The 22,783-nt window shown below is 49.9% G+C and overlaps 1 protein-coding gene across 3 annotated transcripts in view; it reads right to left on the bottom strand.

Annotated features, from left to right (window-relative positions):
- wbp4 (WW domain binding protein 4) overlaps positions 1 to 18,372 on the bottom strand; it is a 77,871-nt gene extending 59,499 nt beyond the window's left edge. For all 3 annotated transcript variants that reach the window (XM_072514393.1, XM_072514394.1, XM_072514395.1), the window contains exons 1-2: positions 18,249 to 18,372; positions 5,799 to 5,871 (exon numbers count right to left, since the gene is read on the bottom strand). In XM_072514393.1, coding sequence (XP_072370494.1) covers positions 5,799 to 5,871; positions 18,249 to 18,250 — 75 coding nt within the window. In that variant the 5' untranslated portion in view covers positions 18,251 to 18,372. The remainder of the gene's footprint in view (positions 1 to 5,798; positions 5,872 to 18,248) is intronic.
- Positions 18,373 to 22,783: the final 4,411 nt, after the last annotated feature.

Below are 22,783 nucleotides of genomic sequence, written 5' to 3'. Positions count from 1 at the left end.
CCGGCACGGACCGCCCCAACCTCCTCCCCGGCACGGACCCCCCCAACCTCCTCCCCGGCACGGACCCCCCAACCTCCTCCCCGGCACGGACCCCCCCCAAGCTCCTCCCCGGCACGGACCCCCCCAAGCTCCTCCCCGGCACGGACCCCCCCATCCCCCTTCCCGGCACGGACCCCCCAACCTCCTCCCCGGCACGGACCCCCCATCCTCCGCCCCGGCACGGACCCCCCATCCTCCTCCCCGGCACGGACCCCCCAGCCTCCTCCCCGGCACGGACCCCCCAGCCTCCTCCCCGGCACGGACCCCCCAGCCTCCTACCCGGCACGGACCCCCCATCCTCCTCCCCGGCACGGACCCCCCAGCCTCCTCCCCGGCACGGACCCCCCAGCCTCCTCCCCGGCACGGACCCCCCATCCTCCTCCCCGGCACGGACCCCCAATCCCCCTCCCCGGCACGGACCGCCCCAACCTCCTCCCCGGCACGGACCCCCCCAACCTCCTCCCCGGCACGGACCCCCCCCAACCTCCTCCCCGGCACGGACCCCCCCCAACCTCATCCCCGGCACGGACCCCCCCAAGCTCCTCCCCGGCACGGACCCCCCCATCCCCCTTCCGGCACGGACCCCCCAACCTCCTCCCCGGCACGGACCCCCCATCCTCCGCCCCGGCACGGACCCCCCATCCTCCCCCCCGGCACGGACCCCCCATCCTCCCCCCCGGCACGGACCCCCCAACCTCCTCCCCGGCACGGACCCCCCAACCTGCTCCCCGGCACGGACCCCCCAACCTGCTCCCCGGCACGGACCCCCCAACCTGCTCCCCGGCACGGACCCCCTAACCTCCTCCCCGGCACGGACCCCCCAACCTCCTCCCCGGCACGGACCCCCCCAACCTCCTCCCCGGCACGGACCCCCCCAACCTCCTCCCCGGCACGGACCCCCCAACCTCCTCCCCGGCACGGATCCCCCATCCTCCTCCCCGGCACGGACCCCCATCCTCCTTCCCGGCACGGACGCCCCATCCCCCTCGCCGGCACGGACCCCCCCAACCTCCTCCCCGGCACGGACCCCCCATCCCCCTCCCCGGCACGGACCCCCCCCAACCTCCTCCCCGGCACGGATCCCCCATCCTCCTCCCCGGCACGGACCCCCCCATCCTCCTCCCCGACACGGACCCCCCCATCCTCCTCCCCGGCACGGACCCCCCCATCCTCCTCCCCGGCACAGACACCCCCCATCCCCCTCCCCGGCACGGACCCCCCAACCTCCTCCCCGGCACGGACCCCCCCAACCTCCTCCCCGGACGGACCCCCCATCCTCCTCCCCGGCACGGACCCCCCATCCTCCTCCCCGGCACGGACCCCCCATCCTCCTCCCCGGCACGGACCCCCCATCCTCCTCCCGGCACGGACCCCCCATCCTCCTCCCCGGCACGGACCCCCCCATCCTCCTCCCCGGCACGGACCTCCCCATCCTCCTCGCCGGCACGGAACCCCATCCTCCTCCCCGGCAAGGACCCCCTTCCCAGCACTCCCCGGAGCCCTGCCCACTCTAACCACCCCCCCCCCCCGCCGCGCACACACACATCCCGAGACACACCTCTCCCCACACATTCAGACTGCGGCCACGCCATCGCCTGCCCAGAGCCAACCCCCCAGGCCGTCACCCACCTCCACGCTGGTCGGCGTGACCCTGGAGCACAGGGTCACGCCGATGAAAAGGAGGTTTAATTTACGTCGACGTGAACGGTCATCACGTCGACGGGACTTCGGCCCATCCGGAAGGGAGAATATCGGCAGGCCGAAAATCGGCTGCCTTGTGCAGACACGTGCCATTTTCCGACAGCAGCGGCGCCATTAACGCCCCGCCGACTTTTCTCCCTTCGGAGACTTCGGCAACCGGCGGGGGCGTGATTCACGGCGGCCAACGGCCATTCTCCGACCCTCTGGGGGGTCGGAGAATGACGCCCAAGGTCTCCAACTGTAATGCCAAAACTTCAAAAAAGAACTACAAATCTGAAAAATGAAGTCAGCAGTCACTCTAACCCCTTCAACGTCCATTCCCCACTTAAAGTTAGTAGGCAGTCTATGCATTAAAAGTACATTGAGCACTGACAACTAGCTTTAAGCCAGCAATGACAACAGCACGAGAAACAGGTGGAGCATGGTGGCTGATACACAGCTTTCTTGGAAAAATGGCAGAATTGAATCAAATGTTATTAGATATTTTGAGGCAATAAATGGGTTAAAGTCTATTTCCATTGGGTAGTTAGTAGGTAGAGGGCATAGATTTACTGTAAAAAATCTCGAGATGGAGGGCCTTTTTTTTTTAAAAAGCTAAACTCTTTTTTTAAAAAAGAATTGAAGACATGGAATGTCCCACAAAAATCAGTGGTAGAAACAGAATCCATAATAACTCAAAAAGGAAAGTGGATGAATATTTTAAGTACAAGTGGGAAGGAGAAAAAAAAAGGGAAAATGCACAGTTCTTGAGAGCCAACACACTGATCAGTCAAATTAGCCTCCTTCTGTCCTGCTCTTAATTCTAGGTCAGAGATTGCAACTAGAGCATAATTATGCTCTAATTCAAACCATCCACAACCTCCGAGTCTCAAATTACAGCACTCCCACCATCCATGTAATTGACCTAAACAATATCACAAGAAGTAGCATGATTAGTGTCCATCGCACAATATCCAGCCCCTCAGATCCAGATAACAGCCTGATCGCCCGAAGTGCTGTGAGTTGGATGGTCAGCCATGATCATAATGAATGGTGGAGCAGGCTCTAAGGGCCTCCTCCTGCTCTTATTTTCCATGTTTCTATTCTGTAACCCTGATCTAAAGGAAATTCTCTCATCTTTTGACCCACAATTTCTTGTGCAGACTTCAACTCCCTTCAGATATATGCTTTGGAACTTCTGCCTTCGCCAAACGTCTCCCACACTCCACCTGCAGGAACCTTCTCCAAACCCACCTTTACCACCTCTCCTAACAACCTCTTCGATTCTTTTAGATATATTTTTCTGCTCCCTCTATGAAGTCTTCTGGAATGAATTCCACAGTAAAGATGTTACATAAATGTTAAATGGTTGTTCAGCTGCTGGTACCAGGCATAACTACTCCTGGGTAATTGTTTTCTAAATTGAGGGACATAAGTTACCTACCAGATTTCTCTCCATTATCCAGACCAGTAATATTCTAACCTCTATTCTCTATGTTACGTTCCCTCAGCGGCAGGCAGCACATGCATAGTGGTTAGCACTGCTGCCTATGGCACCGAGGACCTGGGTTTGAATCCCGGCCCTAGGTCACTGTCATATTCACCCGATGTCTGCGTGGGTCTCACTGCCCCAAGAGCCCAAAGATGTGGATGTTAGGTGGATTGGCCATGCTAAATTGCCCCGTAATTGGGAAAAATAAATAATTGGCTACTCTAAAAAAAATTCTCTTTTTTCTTTAAAAAGTTCCCTCAGCGTCTTCCCAAGTTGTACTTTTCTCAATCCTGTAAGCTGCTGCAGTTTTGTTTCTATACTGATACAGTGATGCTTCTTCCATTAATTTTCAATTATATCCCCTCTTACGCACATTAGATTTTTCAGTTGAAGCAGCCAATAACCCACCTATTAGCATCGTGCCCCAAAATTATTTTTCTTTTAAGTAAAGGATAATCCAGGGAACTACAGGCCTGTGAGCCTTACGTCAGTGGTAGGGAAATACTGGAGAGAATTCTTCGAGACAGGATCTAAAGCAAATGGACGTATTAATGAGAGGCAGCATGGTTTTGTGAAGGGAGGAGGTCGTGTCTCACTAACTTGATAAGAGTTTATCGAAGAGGTCACAAAGATGATTGATGCAGGTAGGGCAGTGGATGTTGTCTATATGGATTTCAGTAAGGCCTTTGACAAGGTCCCTCATGGTAGACTGGTACAAAAGGTGAAATCACATGGGATCAGGGGTGAGCTGGCAAGGTGGATACAGAACTGGCTAGGTCATAGAAGGCAGAGAGTAGCAATGGAAGGGTGCTTTTCTAATTGGAGGACTGTGACTAGTGGTGTTACGCAGGGATCAGTGCTAGGACGTTGCTGTTCGTAGTATATATATATATATGATTGGAGGAAAATGTAACTGGTCTGATTAGTAAGTTTGCAGACGACACAAAGGTTGGTGGAATTGCGGATAGCGACGAGGACTGTCAGAGGATACAGCAGGATTTAGATCGTTTGGAGACTTGGGCGGAGAGATGGCAGATGGAGTTTAATCCGGACAAATGTGAGGTAATGCATTTTGGAAGGTCTAATGCAGGTAGGGAATATACAGTGAATGGTAGAACCCTCAAGAGTATTGAAAGTCAGAGAGATCTTGGTGTACAGGTCCACAGGTCACTGAAAGGGGCAACGCAGGTGGAGAAGGTAGTCAAGGCGGCATACGGCATGCTTGCCTTCATTGGCCGGGGCATTGAGTATAAGAATTGGCATGTCATGTTGCAGCTGTATAGAACCTTATTTAGGCCACACGTGGAGTATAGTGTTCAATTCTGGTCGCTACACTACCAGAAGGATGTGGAGGCTTTAGAGAGGGTGCAGAAGAGATTTACCAGGATGTTACCTGGTATAGAGGACATTAGCTACGAGGAGCGGTTGAATAAATTCGTACCAGCATCCCCGAACAGGCGCCGGAATGTGGCGACTCGGGGCTTTTCACAGTAACTTCATTTGAAGCCTACTTGTGACAATAAGCGATTTTCATTTCATTCAACTCGGTTTGTTCTCACTGGAACGAAGGAGGTTGAGGGGCTACCTGATAGAGATCTACAAAATTATGAGGGCATAGACAGAGTGGATAGTCAGAGGCTTTTCCCCAGGGTAGAGGGGTCAATTACTAGGGGCATAGGTTTAAGGTGCGAGGGGCAAGGTTTAGAGTAGATGTACGAGGCAAGATTTTTGCACAGAGGGTAGTGGGTGCCTGGAACTCACTGCCGGAGGAGGTGGTGGAAGCAGGGACGATAGTGACATTTAAGGGGCATCTTGACAAATACATGAATAGGATGGGAATAGAGGGATACGGACCCAGGAAGTGTTGAAGATTGTAGTTTAGTCGGGCAGCATGGTCGGCACGGGCTTGGAGGGCCGAAGGGCCTGTTCCTGTGCTGTACTTTTCTTTGTTCTTTGTTCTTTGAAAAGGACGTAATAATTGAGGACATCAAACAAACCAGTCCATGATGGTTTAGATATATTTATATCCATATTTGAACTGAGATTGCATTCAACTGTTACCACATTTAAAGTATCCAAGTAATTCTGATCGCTAGTAAGAAACAAGTGCGAGAATAATTTGTTTTGCAAGACCTGCTGATAAAGTTTGAGAAACACTGTTCTATCGCATTCTTTCCCAAGACTTTAAAATGAAAAATTGACCTCCCTCACTTTTCCTTTAGCTATCTAACTGCGGTGTTATTTCATCCCTGCTACCTGATTTATCTTGCCTCACCCCCCAACTCTTTTCAATCTTGGCACTGCCTTAGATCTCGGTCTTTCAGCTGCTGTTAAAAATAATTCAACTTGAGGTTACAATATGAGGTTACAGTCGCCCTTCATATCACAATCAATGGAAATAATTTGGTGTATAGGAAAATGATCTGAATTGCAACTCATTTTATCAGGGTTGATTTGAAATGAAGTACGACTGTCAAAATCCAGTTCACTGACATGTTGTAGTTACAATGAAAACGTTTTTTTTTAGGCTCCTCTCTGCTGAAATCCTACACTGATCAAACATTGTCATAAACAAAATGCAACATACAGGTTTGTTGTCTGCTATCCAACATTTGCAGTAATCGCAGAACTTCTTTGGTTGAGACTTCCAGTAGTCAGCCCTACAGAATATACAAAAGAACACACGTCAATTAATACTGTTTCCACATATTCATAACCACAAGGATACCTTGTACACAAGGTTAACATTTTATAGTTGATACACACAGCCTGTTCAAAAACAGAGACCATAACCACTCTTCCTTTTCAAAACTGAGGATATCAATTACAAAATATCTCATGCAGATTAAGCAGCATCAGTGCTTGCCTGCACAAAAGCTGCAGAGTGAGCTCTCATGCTCAACAACACAAATCGTCACCATGTCACAGTAACTTCATTGCAGTGTTAATGTAAGCCTACTTGTGACAATGAAGATTATTATTATGTTTATGGTGGTGGACTAGTGTGCAAACTTGAAACAGAATACAACAGTAGTAACATTAACAAAATCAATGAGCAGGTATGTAAAGCTTCTCGAATGTATCTGAAGTTGTAGCACTAGTATTTTTATTTAGTTTAAAGAGTCCATTGTACTTAAATCTAACAGTCACCAAAATATTTTTCTTAAAGCATGTTTTTTCATAGTTGTGTGGTCTTTATTCCTGGTTCACACTTGCTATTAAAACTATTGCTATTAAAATCACTTCACCTGGCCTTCCGCTTGTGACCATGGAGTGATTGGTCACATAAAGGGCTGTTCCAGTTCAAAGTCACAGAAAAGGGCTCTTTTTACCCAGATCCGGGTGGAATTTTGATGAAAAGGCGTCGGGAATGTTAGAGGAGTAGTTTACCCCTGGAATGAACATAGAACATAGAACATAGAAAATACAGCACAGAACAGGCCCTTCGGCCCACGATGTTGTGCCGAACCTTTGTCCTAGATTAATCATAGATTATCATAGAATTTACAGTGCAGAAGGAGGCCATTCGGCCCTTTGAGTCTGCACCGGCTCTTGGAAAGGGCACCCTACCCAAACTCAACACCTCCACCCAACACCAAGGGCAATTTGGACATTAAGGGCAATTTATCATTGGCCAATTCACCTAACCCGTGGTGGTGGATGGTATGTCTTCTGATCACCGGACCCGGCAGAAAACAATGAAAGGTCTGGCTGGAAAGTTGAAACAGTCTTGTGCTTCACAGCCAGTCCCTTCCAGCATGCAGGTGGGGGAGGGACAAGCTGTAAGGCCCCAGATACAGGAACTGATGACTTTTATCAAGGAGGAATTCCATAAACAGAGGAAAGAAATGAATGAGGATCATGCAAAGGCCATTGCAGAAGCTGTGGCACCGCTGAAGAGTACTTTGGAGGGAATGGAGAGGTGTTTGTAGGTGCAGGGTCACAGATTGAAGGAGTGATCTCGGACCACAGCGATCGTGTGGTGGCTCTGGAGGCGGAGGTGGGGCTCCTATACCTCCGTAAAACATTGAGGGCAAAGGTGGAGGAGCAGGAGAATGCCTCGAGAAGACAGAACCTGGTGGGCCTGCCTGAAGGAGTGGAAGGTGTGAGTGCCACGAGGTAAGTCTTGAGGATGCTGGCAGGACTGGTGGCAGAAGGGGTGCTGGATAAGGCACCTGAAGTGGACCGAGCACATAGGTCTCGGAGGCAAAAGCCTCGAGCTGGGGAGCCGCCTCGGGCGGTGATCGTGAGACTCCATAAATTTGTGGAGAAAGAGAAAATTCTACGGTGGGCCAGGGAGAAGCGTAGCTGCGACTGGGAGGGAAATAACATCCGGATTTATCAGGACGTCGGAGCAGAGTTGGCAAAACGGCGGGCAGGTTTCAACAAGGCCAAGACGGTGCTGTACCGGCTGCAGATCAGGTTTGGGGTGCTCCCTGGCGAAATTATGGGTGACGTTCGGAGGCCGGGAGTACTGTTTTGAGACCCAAGAATCGGCCGAAGACTTCATTAAGGAGCATAAACTGGGGGAGAACTGAGTGGACAATGCTTGGGAACCGGGGTGCTGGCACTATGTAATGGTCGGGAGCATGTTTGAAATGGGTGTAGGGATTGGGGGATTTTCGCCTTTTTTTGTGTGTGTGGGGGGGGGGGGGGGGGGGGGGGGGTTCTGTTCAATGTTGAGATTGTAAGGAGTTGTAGGGGTGAAAGGTTTATGTGGGGATGGATGTTCCCATCCCCCCTCCTGTTTTATGGGACTATTTATGTTTAACATCTGTTTGTTTGCTTTTGGAGAAGGCTACCTGGAGTTCAGGAGAAGTCCTTGTTTGGGTGGGGGAGGGTAAGGCCAGCTGGCGGCCTTCTTCTTTGAACTGAGTGTGGGGGCAGGGGGGGTGGGGGGGGGGGGGGAGGCCATTAGGATGTGCCTTTGGGCAGGGGCTAAGGGAGAGGGTAGAGCTGCCATGGGGTAGTGAGTTCAGGTATCTACAGGTTAGGGACTTTGCACAAAAGCTCTGGAAGGGGTTCCCTTGATTGCCGGGATACATCCTGCTGGAGAGACTGCTGCTTCCAGATGTGGAAGGGGAGGGAAGAATTGGGGATATACATATAAGTGGCTGGGGGAGCAGGGAGGCGAGCGGGTGGTGAAGATCAAGGAGAAATGGGAAGCGGAGTTGGGAATGGAGATCAATTGGAGAGTATGGAGTGAGGCACTGCGAAGGGTAAACGGGACCTCCTCTTGTGCAAGGATGAGCCTGATAGTTTAAGGTGGTGCACAGGGTGCATATGACACAGGCAAGAATGAGTGGGTTCTTTCAGGGGGTAGCAGATGAGTGTGAGAGGTGTGGGCGGGGGTCAGCAAATCATGCGTACATGTTTTGGGGTTGTGAAAATTTGGGAAGATTCTGGGCGGGAGTGTTCGCGGTCTTAGCCAGGATAGTGGAGGAGGGAGTGGACCCAAATCTTTTGGTGGCGATATTTGGGGTTTCAGAGAAGCCAGAGCTCATGGAGAGGAGGAAGGCCAATGTCTTGGCCTTCGCCTCTGATTGCACGCCGACGGTCGGCATCGCCACCGGGGGTAGCAGCATGGTTGGGTGACCTGTACGACTTCCTGCGGTTAGAGAAGATAAAGTATGAGTTAAGGGGCTCAGCAGGGGAGTTTGAGAATAGGTGGGGAAGTTTGTGACCGTGTTTGAGGAGCTGTTCATCGCAGGGGGTGGGGGGAGAAAAATCTGTACAAACTGTATAGTTGTTGTTGGGAAGAATGTTTCCTGGGGTGTTTATTTGCTGTAACCTACTTTGATACAAGTTTGAATAAAATGCATTTAAATAAACATTTCACCTGCTTTGAAAAGAACTGGCAAAATGCAGCAGTTGAACCAAATAGGATCAATCTCACGTGATGGCCCTCTGAGCTTGCTCGCTCACACACGCACAGGACAACTCATTCAACTTTAAAAAATGCTGTTTGCACTTCAAAATTGGAAGTGCCAGATATACCAACTGCATTCAACTTACACTTCTATTCTTCCTTTAATACAACAAAACCTCCCAAGGTGCTTCACAGAAGTTTCAAACTTGGCAACAAGCTGTTGAATGAGATATCAGCTTGCACAAAGAGGTTTTAAAGAATATCTTAAAAGGAAAGAGTGTATTGAAAGAAAAAGAGAGGGGTAGCGAAGCGGAGAGGTTTAGGGAGGGGGTTCCATAGTTTAGGGCCCAGACTGCTGAAGGCACAACAGCTAACAGTGAAGGTAATTCCCAACTCCGCAAATAAACACCCCGTGAAACATTCTCTAACCAGGGGTGCACAAGAGGGCAGAATTGAGGAAACTGGGATTTGAGGGTTGTCCATCTGTAGACCGTTACAGATAGTGAGAGGTGAGGTAATAGAGGCATTGGAAAATAAAAATGATAACTTTAAATTCAAGGTGTGGTTAGAGCAGGAACCACCGGATGAAATGGCTGATGGGCAAACAGCACTTGGTGTGAGTTGGGATATAGAAAACAAAATTTTATTGAGCTCAAGTTCATAAAGAGTAGAAGGAAAAGCATTGGAATGGTCAAGTCTGGAAGTAATAATGGCATGGATGAGGGATTCAACTGCAGATGGGCAAGGGCAGGGAAAGATGATGTTACAGAAGTGAAGGAGATCAGGGGTTATGGGGTGAAGACAGGAGAATGGGGATGAGAAAAATATCAGCCATGATTGAATGGCAGAGCAGACTCGATGGGCCAAGTGGCCTAATTCTGCTCCTATGTCTTATGGTAACAGTTTTTGTGATGTGGTAGATATGGAATGAGTAGCTCAGCTCACCAAGGTTGTGACCAGTGTCGTCCAGTCTCAAACAGAGACCAGGTACAGGGGTGAAGTCAGTGGCGACAGAACAGACTTTGTTTCAAAGGTTAAATGTAATAGCTTTGCTCTTCCCGATATTTAATGATTCCAGAACAATCTCAATCATTCAAAAGCACGTAGAATCCGTAGAACTGTTAGGCATACATGTTTCCAAAGATCAAACTTGTTTACCAGAACTCAATTTGCAACAAATATGAGGAGCTTGCTTTAATATTTGTTCGACAGTGACTGTTAATGGAACGCTGCCCACATGCCATGACTGAAGCAAGTTTTGCTCTTTACTGAAAAGGACAACAGTACTTATCTAGGGAGGTCAGACAGGACACTCCCTTCAGTAACTAAATTAGCTCGGTTGGCTGGACAGCTGATATGTGATGCAGAGCAAGGCCAACAGCACGGGTTCAATTCCTGTACCGGCTGAGGTTATTCATGAAGGCCCTGCCATCTCAACCTTGCCCCTCGCCCGAGATGTGGTGATCCTCAGCTTAAATCCCCACCAGGCAGCTCTCCCCCTCAAAGCCGATGGTCATCAGGGGCTGTTTAGCACAGGGCTAAATCGCTGGCTTTGAAAGCAAACCAAGGCAGGCCAGCAGCATGGTTCAATTCCCATAACAGCCTCCCCGAACAGGCGCCGGAATGTGGCGACTAGGGGCTTTTCACAGTAACTTCATTGAAGCCTACTTGTGACAATAAGCAATTTTCATTTCATTTCATTTTCATCTGGGACTATAGTGATTTTACTATCTGACACTAAACTAAGCTCCTGCTTAGCTTTATACTTCGAGAGAGGGAGTTTTTAAAAAACGTAAACAAACAATGCCATCTTAAATACTGGTTGGACAAATGAAACTCAAGTTACTTTGATCAATAAATCCTTCAGAATGAAGGCCAAAGTAGGGGAGAGTTGGAGACAAGGAAAGTTATAACAAATGTAGAAAATGAAGAAAGATTCGGCAATTCTGAAAGAATTCAGATGACAGGTGTCGGCTGTAAAACCTCAAGACACTTTGACCAGTTTATTACTCAAATGTTTCACCCAAGTGCCCTTATTTGCGAGATGAACAAGGCCAAAAAAATACAAGTTTATGATTCAACCAAATTTATTATTAAACATAGTAAAACAGTTATCCCCCTTAAATTATCCCAGTTTGTCAAAAATAAAAAGTAAGCATTCCTAAGGTCTAAAAGGCTTAGGACAGATGATGCCCTTGAACAGAACATACAGTGCAGGAGGCCATTCAGCCCATCGAATCTGCACCGACCCACTTAAGCCCTCACTTCCACCCAATCCCCGCAACCCAATAACCCCTCTTAACCTTTTTGGACACGAAGGGCAATTTAGCATGGCCAATCCACCTAACCTGCACGTTTTTGGACTGTGGGAGGAAACCGGAGCACCCGGAGGAAACCCACGCAGACACGGGGAGAACGTGCAGACTCCGCAGACAGTGACCCCGTCGGGGAATCGAACCTGGGACCCTGGTGGAGCTGTGAAATCACAATGCTATCCATTTGTGCTACCGTGCTGAAGAATATGAAGAAAGTAGGAAGGAACTTAAGGTAGGACTTAGGAATGCTAAAAGGGGTCATGAAATGTTGTTGGCAAACAGGATTAAGGCAAATCTTAAGGTGTTTTATACATATGTAAAGAGCAAGAAGGTTGCCAGAGAAAGGGTTGGTCAATTCAAGGATATTGGAGGGAATCTATGTATGGAACCAGAGGAAATGGGAGAGATACTAAATGAATACTTTGCCTCAGTATCCACCAAAGAGAAGGACTTGGTGGATGAGTAGTATAGGGTAGAGTGTGTAGATATTCTTGAGTTATGTTGATATTAATAAAGAGGTGTTAGGCATCTTAAAAAGCATTAAAGTAGATAAGTTCCTAGGGCCTGATGGGATCTACCCCAGAATACGGAGGAGGCAAGGGAGGAAATTGCTGGGGCCTTGACAGTAATCTTTGTATCCTCATTAGCTACAGGTGAAGTTCCAGAGGACTGGAAAGTAGCCAATGTTGTTCCATTGTTTAACCTCTTATGGACTGACCTGATTAATACTACACCCGATGCCGGTGTCTATGTATTTACATTGTGCACCTTGTGTTGCCCTATTACGTATTTTATTTTAATGTACTTAATGATCTGTTTGAGCTGCTTGCAGAAAAATACTTCTCACTGTATCTCGGTACACGTGCCAATAAACAAATCCAACCCAAGAAGGGCAGCAGGAATAATCCAGGAAATTATAGGCAGATGGGCCTTAAGTCAGTGGTAGGGAAATTATTGGAAAAGATTCTTAAGAGATAGAATTTACTCACATTTGGAAACAAATGGACTTATTAGTGATGAACAGTATGGTTTTGTGAAGAGGAGGTCGTGCCTCACTAATTTGGCTTGAGTTTTTCGAGGAAGCGATAAAGGTGATAGATGAGGGGAAGACAGTAGATGTTGGATACATGGACTTCAGTAAAGCCTTTGACAAGGGACCTCATGGCAGACTGGTACAAAAAGCGAAGTCACATGGGATCAGAGGAGAGCTGGCAAGTTGGATACAGAACTGGCATGGGCACAGAAGACGGAGTAGCAATAGAATGGTGCTTTTCTGAATGGAAGGCTGTGCCTAGCGGCATTCCACAGGGATCAGTCCTGGGATCTTTGTTGTTTGTAGTGTATATAAATGATTCGGAAAAAAATGTAGCTGGTCTGCTTAGTAAGTTCGCAGACGACACAAAAATTGATGGAGTAGCGGCTAGTGAAGAGAATTGCCAGAGGATACAGCAAGATATAAACTGATTGGAGTCTTGGGTGGAGAAATGGCAGATGTAGTTCAATCTGGACAAGTGTGAGGTAATGCACTTTGGAAGGTCCAAGGAATGTAGGAATTACACAGTAAATGGTAGAACTCTTGCAAGTATTGACAGGCAGAGAGATCTGGATGTGCATGTCCACTGAACATGGCAATGCATGTGGATATGGTGGTCAAGAATGCACAAGGCATGCTGGCCTTCATCGGTCGGGGCATTGAATATAAACATTGGCAAGTCATGTTGCAGCTGTACAGGATCTTAGTTAGGCCTCATTGGAATATTGTGTGCAATTCTGGTCGCCACACTACCAGAGGATGTGGATGATTTGGAGGGTACAGAAGCGGTTTACTAGGATGTTGCCTGGTATGGAGGGAATTAGCTATGAGGTTAGATAAACTCGGTCTGTTCTCATTGGAATGACAGAAGTTGAGAGGCGACCTGATAGAGGTCTACAAGATTATGAGTGGCATGGACAGAGTGGATAGTCAGATGCTCTTTCCAAGGGTAGGAGAGTCAAGTACTAGGGGACATAGGTTTAAAGTGTGTGGGGGAAAGTTTAGAACAGATGTGCAAAGCAAGTTTTTTTTATACAGAGGGTGGTAAATATATGGAACGCGCTGCCTGGGAAGGTGGTGGGAGCACATACAATAGCGGCATTTAAGGGGCATCTAGACAAATAAATGAATAGGGTAGGAATGGAAGGATACAGACTCCATAAGTGCAGATGGTTTTAGTTTAGGCGGGTACCATGGTCGGCACAGGCTTGGAGGGCCGAAGGGCCTGTTCCTGTGCTGTATTGTTCTTTGTAATAATAATTCCAAGATTCTTACTACTATCCGTGCTGATGAACTCAATCAAGACGCGGGTCCAATTCGGAGTCTTGGAGCCTTCGTCCGCAAAGGTGGGTCTCACACGCTGCTTCCTTCTGTCCTCTAATCTGTCGTTGAATTTTCACTGCTAGCTCAGCACAGACTCTTCACTAGGGAGGGTCCTGGGTGGTCGATCTTTATACCCTTCTTCTACCTTTCCAGAAAATTCCCTGGCCCTTAGCCAACGAGGACTCAGGTAGGGGTTGCAACACCCAGAGTTGCCGATTGCAACTTTGCAGGACACCAAGAACCCACCCCCAGGGTCCATCTCTTGGTACATCATCCGCACGTGGCCTTACTCCATATATAGTAACTGCAGGAAAACTGGGTGCCAGAACGTCGAGCAATATCTGGACAATTCACAACAATCGATCCATTTGAATGGGACGGATTATCTCCTGATGTCTTGTTGAGAGAGCAGACCCAGAATTGTCCCAAATGCCTGTCTCTGTTCAGTGGATTTGAACTTGGCCGTTCAATTTGTATCAGGCCTGCCTGGATCCGGAGCCAACTGTGGTTTAATTTAAAAGGTTGAATTTTTAATTTAAAGTGTCCAATTTTATATGGGGCCTAAAATTCAAGCCACAGCCTATTTTACCATGATACATGTCTTCATCCTGAAGCATTTACTTTGTTTCTCCCTCAACAGGGGCTGTCAGACCAGCTGAGCATTTCCACCACTTTGTTTTTATTTCAGGTTTACAAAACCTGCAGTATTCTGCTCAACTGTTGAGGTAAATCAAATACTGCTCGAGAGGTCTGTTCCGGTGGCGGCTATGAGGGAGTAGGTTGCACATTTGGTGGCTCCCGTTTCGGTCGGACTTTTGGACCTGTTCCCCCGACTTTTTTGCGCTTTTGAGCGCGGAACTGGAAAGCAATAGTACTCAGGCACTGAACCCATACAGAGTTGTATGGATCTTAAGAAGCCGGAGGGACCGTAAACAGCAAAAGAAGTGGTCAAGCAAGGGCACAGTGGAGGCTGAGAGAGACCAATATGGCCGATGTCCAGAGCAAGGCGCCTACAGCCCAGCCTACAATGGAGCAGTTGCTACAGGCCATGCAGGAGGGCTTTTTAGCTCTGAAGCGCGATAACTTGGAGCTGCTCCGTAAGTCGATGGACCGATTGGAAAAAAGGCTGGATGATCAGGCTGAGAGGCTCCAGAAGCTGGAGAAGACGGTGGAGGAGCAGGCTGACTTTCAAACAGTGGAGGGCGTGGAGATTTGGAGGTTGAGGATTCAGCAAAAAATGTTCCTGGAAAGGCTGGAGGACCTGGACAACTGATCTCGCCGGCAGAATGTAAGAATCGCTAGCCTCCCGGGGGGGGGGGGGGGGGGGGGGCTGGATGCTGCCGCCTATGTGAAGGGTATGTTTCAGAAGCTGCTGGGGAACGAGGTGTTTCCTCGCCTGCCGGTGGTGGGCAGGGCACACAGAGTGCAGTTGAGGCAGCCGCGACGAGGGGGTCCCGCACGAGCGATGTGGTCCGGTTCCACAGGTACCTGGACAAGGAGCGGGTTCTGCAATGGGCCAAGAGCACACAAAGCTGTACTTGGGACAACAGCACTCTGCGTGTTTACCAAGACCGGAGTACTGAATTGGCCTGGAGGAGGGGAGGCTACAGGCAGGTGAAGGAGATTTTGTATAAGAACAAGGTAAAATGCGGGCTGCTTTTTCTGGCGCGACTGTGGGTTACGTATGAGAGTCAGCACCACTATTTCGAGGAACGCGAGGAGGCGATGGACTTTGTTAAGAAGCAAGGGCTGGCCCTGAACTGAGGACTCTTGGGACTCATGGTAGAACTTTTAAGTCTATTTTGTTTCTCTCTCGCTGTGAGAGATGCCTGCATGCTTGGGTCCGTTCTTTTTGTTTTTTCAACCTTTTTAGGTGGATGTATTTTGGTTGCGGTGTTTTTCTTGTTCTTTTTCGTGGTTTCCTTGAATGTTTCATTTTTGGGTTACTTGTTTGGTTGGAGTTTTGGTCGGGGGAAAATATAAAAAGAAAATAGTTAAAAAGGTGCGGTTATGATGGGGGTTTCGGGGGAATTTTTTGCAATCTTTTTCTGTGTTTGGACGGGAAGGGGTGAGAGTGCCTGGTACTTCTTATCTCTATTTGTTTGATTTAAATTGCACTATTGTTGGGGATGTTTCTGACTTGTATAGAGTATTCGTTTAAGCAGGACTGGGGAAGTGGTATGGATGGGCCGGGGGGGGGGGGGGGGGGGGAGCCAGGGAACAATGGGCGAGAGACGCGCTGGCGCCGAAGCTGGCAGCCACCAGGCTAGCTGGGTGGGCTAATCAACAGAAGCCAGGTGGGGGCTGTTCATATACTTTGATTAGAGCAGGGTTAGGTGGTAGGATGGTGTTGCTGGGGGCCCGGGGGGGGGGGGGGGGGGGGGGAGAGTTGATCTGCTGACGAGGATGGAAATTGGACATGGCAACAGTGAGGAGGGCATGGGTGCAGCTGACCAGGAGACGGGCCAGAGGATGCACGACACATGGCTGGGGGGCTGGCCAAGGAAAAGGGATGGCTGATCGGCAAATGGGGGGGGAGGCCAAGTGCCCCCAACCAGGCTTTTCACCTGGAATGTTAAGAGGGCTAAACAGGCCAGTGAAGTTCGCGCATTTGTGGGTTCTGAAGGCGAACGTAGTCATGCTGCAGGAGACGCACCTGAAAGTGGCAGACCAGGTTAGGCTGAAGGGCTGGGTTAGTCAGGTCTTTCATTCGGGGTTCGACACTAAGACTAGGGGAGTTGCGATCCTGATTAATAAAAGGGTTCAATTTGAGGCGGAAGGTACAGTTGCGGATGGGGACGGCAGATTTGTTATGGTTAGGGGTAAGCTCGAAGGGGTGAGAGTAGTCTTGGTTAGTGTGTATGCCCCTAATTGGGACGATGTGGATTTTATCAGGAGGTTACTAGGGAAGATCCCCGACTTGGACTCGTGCAAACTGATCATGGGTGGGGACTTTAACACAGTCCTGGACCCGAGCCTGAATCGGTTGTGTTCAAAAACGTGCAGGTTGCCAGCGCTAGCAAAGGAACTGAGGGGGTTCATGGAGCAAATGGGGTGAGCTGATCCGTGGAGATTTAGCCGGCCGTCGGCAAGGGAGTTTTGGTACTACTCCCACGTACACAAGGTGTATTCCCGAATTGATTTCTTTATCATGAGTAGGGACTTGCTGGCCGGGATGGTGGGGGCAGAATATTCGGCAATTGCCATATCGGACCATGCTCCGCACTGGGTAGATCTACAGATTTGTAAGGATAACTTTCAGCGTCCACAATGGAGGCTGGAAGTTGGATTGCTAGCGGACGAGGCGGTGTGCGAGAGACTCAGGAGATGCATGCAGAATTACCTGCTGGTAAATGATACCGGAGAAGTCTCAGCAGCGGCGCTCTGGGAGGAGCTGATCTCAATCCGGGCTCATAGGACAGGTCAGATAGGGCAGAAACGGACCTGGTTAAGGACATTTTACGGACGGCCAGGAGCTATGAGGCCATATGAGCTATGTCGTTCCCTGAGGCCAGAGTTACTCAGGGAACGACAGAGGCTGCAGGCCGAGTTCGGGGTGCTGACTACAGGCAAGGCCGTAGAGCAGCTTAGAAATGCAAAAGGCGCGATATATGAGCATGGAGAGAAGGCCAGCAGAATGCTCGCGCAACAACTAAGGAAGAGAGAAGCGGCTAGGGAGATAGGAAGGATAGCGGACGGGGAGGGAAATCTGGTGGGGGACCCGGCAGGGCTGAACAAGGTGTTTAGGGACTTTTATAGTAAGCTGTACACTTCGGAACCCCCCAGGGGACCGGAGGGGATGAGGTGATTACTGGACTTTCAAGCTTGGGGGGGGGGTGGGTGGAGCTGGGATGGGGGGGGGGGGCGAGCTGGGGAGGGGGGGCGAGCTGGGGAGGGGGGAGGGGGGGCGAGCTGGGGAGGGGGGGGCAGCGAGCTGGGGAGGGGGGGGCGGCGAGCTGGGGAGGGGGGGGCGAGCTGGGGAGGGGGGGCGAGCTGGGGAGGGGGGAGGGGGGGCGAGCTGGGGAGGGGGGAGGGTGGGGCGAGCTGGGGAGGGGGGGGGGGGGCGAGCTGGGGAGGGGGGAGGGGGGGCGAGCTGGGGAGGGGGGAGGGGGGGCGAGCTGGGGAGGGGGAGGGGGGGCGAGCTGGGGAGGGGGGCGGCGGGGCGGGGAGGGGGGGCGGCGGGGCGGGGAGGGGGGGCGGCGAGCTGGGGAGGGGGGGGCGGCGAGCTGGGGAGGGGGGGGGCGGCGAGCTGGGGGGGGGGGGCGGCGAGCTGGGGGGGGGGGGGCGGCGAGCTGGGGGGGGGGGGGGTTCTGCCGCCTCCGCTTCCAGGAACTTTCCAGTTCCATTCGCAGCTGAAACATGGCGGCAGGCTACCGGGTAGAGTGATGGGGAGGCCCAGGGTCGCTGCGCAGCTCTGCACCGGCCGTTTGGCGAGGCCAGTCTGAGGCCCAATCCCGGTAACACGATCTCAGAGATGGAGTTGCTGCGTTTACTCACATGGCTACCGCCGATTTCCGGCCTCTGGCTCCGATCACCGACCTGCCAGACCCACAACCAATCCCTCGTTCAGACTTAGGCCTTACTCTGGCCCCGCCTCTTCCGATGACTCCCCTCAGTTGGGCCCGCCTCCCCGGCTGGCTCCTCCCCTCAGCTCGCACCTCCTCTCAGTTGGCGCCTCCCCTGAGCTCGCTCCTCCCCTCAGTTGGCCCCTCCCCTCAGTTGACTCCTCCCCTGAGCTCGCTCCTCCCCTCAGTTGGCTCCCCCCTCCACCATTCTCAGTGATTGGAGTGTTCACATGAAAGAGTTGCATCAATTTAAATAAAAACAGGAAATGTTGAAAAGCCTCAGCCTGCCTGTACAGAGAGAAAGAATCTCCTAAATAAAAAACATTTGAGTCTCATCCTCTTAAATGTGCTGCATTATATTTGTTTTGTTACCTGCGTGGTAGGTAACATGTGCTATTCAAACCTTGGTTAGTGATGAGGTCTTCTGAATCTCGATGAAGAAGACTCGAACAGTAGGAACAAAAGGTTTATTGAGTAACTATAACAATAATTGTATGAGTTCTTTACTTTAACTTTGATACTAGTGATAAGGTTAACAAGATCTAACTACAGTAACTATACGTAACTCCACTCGCCATCTGAACTAGTCTGCTATTGCCCTGGTCACAGTGCACCCAAGAGAGAGAGAGCGACCCAATGTTGGTTGCCTTTTATACACCTGTTGGTCCGACTCTCGAGTGATCATGATTACTGATCGAGTGATCATGAGTGATACTGATTACACATTAACCCCTTGTGTACATGCACATATAGAGATCACTACAATATTGTCATGTGCGGATGCCGGCGTTGGACTGGGATGAGCACAGTAAGAAGTCTTACAACACCAGGTTAAAATCCAACAGGTTTGTTTCGAATTACTAGCTTTTGGAGCACAGCTCCTTCATCAGGTGAGGAAGGAGCAGTGCTCCGAAAGCTAGTGATTTGAAACAAACCTGTTGGACTTTAACCTGGTGTTGTAAGACTTCTTACTGTACTGTATTGTGTATAAGCGTGGGTGGAGCAGGGCGGCAGTGGGTGTGAGGAGAGGTTGCTCGAAGATGTGCAGGCACAAGACCAGGAAGTTTTAATTGCTGTATGAAGAACTACAGAAGGTGCTGATAGTGGCATAAAGGTAACATAGCAGAATGTGTTAACCAGAGAACGCCAAAAACTTAAGAACAAATGTCAGATGGCCCTGTGGGGGGCAGGAGGCTTGGGACAATTCCAGCATTTTCTGTTCTCATTTCAAATTTTCAGCACCTGCAGTACTTTGCTTGTATCTATATTGGTGCTTTCATAATTCCTGGATGTCCAAAAGCACTTTTCAGTCAATGGAGTATTTTAGCAGTGTAGTCCCTGTTATAAACACAGCAGGCTGTTGGCAAACAGCAATGTGACAATCATAGAACATAGAACATTACAGCGCAGTACAGGCCCTTCGGCCCTCGATGTTGCGCCGACCTATGAAACCACTCTAAAGCCCATCTACACTATTCACTTATCGTCCATATGTCTATCCAATGACCATTTGAATGTTGGCGAGTCCACTACTGTTGCAAGCAGGGCATTCCACGCCCTTACTACTCTCTGAGTAAAGAACCTACCTCTGACATCTGCCTTATATCTATCTCCCCACAATTTAAAGCTATGTCCCCTCGTGCTAGCCATTACCATCCGAGGAAAAAGTCTCTCACTGTCCACCCTATCCAATCCTCTGATCATCTTGTATGCCTCAATTAAGTCACCTCTTAACCTTCTTCTCTCTAACGAAAACAGCCTCAAGTCCCTTAGCCTTTCCTCACAAGATCTTCCCTCCATACCAGGCAACATTCTGGTAAATCTCCTCTGCACCCTTTCCAATGCTTCCACATCCTTCCTATAATGCGGCGACCAGAATTGCACGTAATACTCCAAATGTGGAAGCACCAGAGTTTTGTACAGCTGCAACATGACCTCATGGTTCCGAAACTCAATCCCTCTACCAATAAAAGCTAACACACCGGAAGCCTTCTTAACAATCCTCTCAACCTGGGTGGCAACTTTCAGGGATCTCTCTGATCTCTCTGCTCATCCACACTGCCAAGAATCTTACCATTAGCCCAGTACTCTGTCTTCCTGTTATTCCTTCCAAAATGAATCACCTCACACTTTTCTGCATTAAACTCCATTTGCTACCTCTCAGCCCAGCGCTGCAGCTTATCTATGTCCCTCTGTAACTTGTAACATCCTTCCGCACTGTCCATAACTCCACCGACTTTAGTGTCATCTGCAAATTTACTCACCCATCCTTCTACGCCCTCTTCCAGGCCATTTATAAAAATGACAAACAGCAGTGGCCCCAAAACAGATCCTTGTGGTACACCACTAGTATCTGGACTCCAGTCTGAACATTTCCCATCAACCACTGTAGCCACCTAAAATGGCTGATTCCCGAGTAAAATGGCCAAACCCCGATGTAAAATGACGAACGAAAGAGGCTGATGGGAAAATCAGCCAACAGGACTCAAACGGACAAATTCGGCTCTGGGGAAGTCGGCCCAGACCGATACCTGCAACCATTAACAGCACATCAACCCAGCCATCTGCATTTTAATCGGTCATCCCCAGGAACAATTGCTACAAATTAGCAATTGAAAGCTGATCCAGACCTTCCGGCGGCAGCAGTGGCTGAGACAAAGAAAGGTGGACGACCACCCCCAGATCGGCCCATTATTGGAGCATATCGAGCCCAGTGATTGGGACCAAGTCCAATCACTTGGGACCAGGGTCAAGGTCCGCCCCGAGAGGCGGGAAGCCCCTAGGGACTATAAAAATAGGGGCCAAGTTCAGATCGACCCTTCTTCCCCTACTCGCAACCTTCGAGACCCTTCGATGAAAGAACAAGTAAGTGTTACTCCAGCGAGCGCTACCAGAGAGGTGTTCCAGACTATCGACTCGTACCAGCCTTTTTGAATCCTGCAGGCCAGACCTAATTCGATAGACCATTCGTTTCCCTGACCTGGTGGGCCATCACCAAAGTTAAGTATTGGCCTTTAGTGGTAGGTAATAGTCTAGAAGTAGGATTATTGTATAAGTATTTATTGCTGTATATAATAAATGATCGTTGATTTAACTTTTACTAAGTGGTGTGCTGCATTATTAATCATTACTTGAGCTTGAACCACGTGGCGGTATCGGAAAGATACCTGGCGACTCGTGAGCAAAGGTGACAGATTTAGAGCTAATAAAACTAAGGCTAATAAGAGCAACATTTTGGCGACATCCTGACGGGACCCGATCTAGAAGTGGAAAACCACTCCGGGAAAACCCAAGAAATTTTGAATTAGAATCCAATTGGAAACAAAAAACCACAAGTGTTCAAGCAGTTCTGATTAATAATTCACAATTCGGAAGTGTGTGTATGCATGCAAAACTAACAGGGCTATAAGGTAAAACTGATAGATTTTTGTTGCGTCAAAACTGTCGGAAGTCTGTATTTTCGGAAATTAGCGCAAGCCATACCCGCATCTACGACACCACCTTCGCCCCCTGTTCCAAATTTAACCGAAGCAAGCAGATAGGAGAGATGGCCATGCATGCAATGCAACGCCTCATGAACCCCGAGGAATTTGCGGTCGCAGCGACCAGCAGCAGTAGAGTGGGACAGTGCCCCACTTGAGAAGAGGAAATTCGGAAATAACTCAAGGGCAAAGGATGGCCCATGTGGAATGATTTCTGTAATAATGACGACTCAGGTCCCGGAAGTATAGGGCATACTTGGTGAGAGAACATGAGTGAAATCCACAAAAAGAACTTAGCAAAAGCTCGCAAGCCAATGGCAATTGTGTCCTGTCTGGCACAATTGCGAGGCACAGAGGAGGTCGTCAGGACGCTCCGCAAAGAAGTAGAGGGCATACATCGTATGAGTAAAGTCGATATATGCGAGGTGGAGAAAGAGAATCTGGAATTAAGAAGGAAATTAGCAGCAAAGGACGAGGAGGTGGCTGACGCCAAACGGGGTCACCAGTCTTGTCTGGCGCATTTGAGTAGTTTCCAATCCCAGTACGAAAAGGCTTATCAGGACACGCAGCGTGCAGTCCTGGTAAAGAAAGAAACAGAGAAGCAGGTGGAGACGCTACAGAAGCAATGTAGTGATCTCAAGGCAGCCTTGAGAGCGCTCCACGCTGCAACCACAGAACAAAGGCAGAGCACCATAGACCATGCGAAGTGCCGGAAGACCTGCAATCACTGCTTTCTGTCCAAAAGGGATTCCAAGAAACCTTTGGGGAAAGTTTAGACCAGGAAGACGGCCCTGATTGGGAAGAATTACAGGAAACAGCGCAGAGATATGTTCAGGGAACATGTGCGCAGGGAAAGCCCCAAAGGAGAAAAGCACCCCCACCCCCCACACAGCAGGTAGTTCAGGCTCCGATGAACCCTGTAACAACCCACCGCACAGCCACATCAGACGAGGCGGAATTCCTATATTCCACCCCTCTCACAGTG

This window comes from Scyliorhinus torazame, chromosome 8 (assembly GCF_047496885.1).
Source record: "Scyliorhinus torazame isolate Kashiwa2021f chromosome 8, sScyTor2.1, whole genome shotgun sequence".
NCBI classification, from domain to species: domain Eukaryota; kingdom Metazoa; phylum Chordata; class Chondrichthyes; order Carcharhiniformes; family Scyliorhinidae; genus Scyliorhinus; species Scyliorhinus torazame.
The sequence above is the reverse complement of the archived record's forward strand: the minus strand, read 5'-3'. Positions and strand labels throughout refer to the sequence as shown.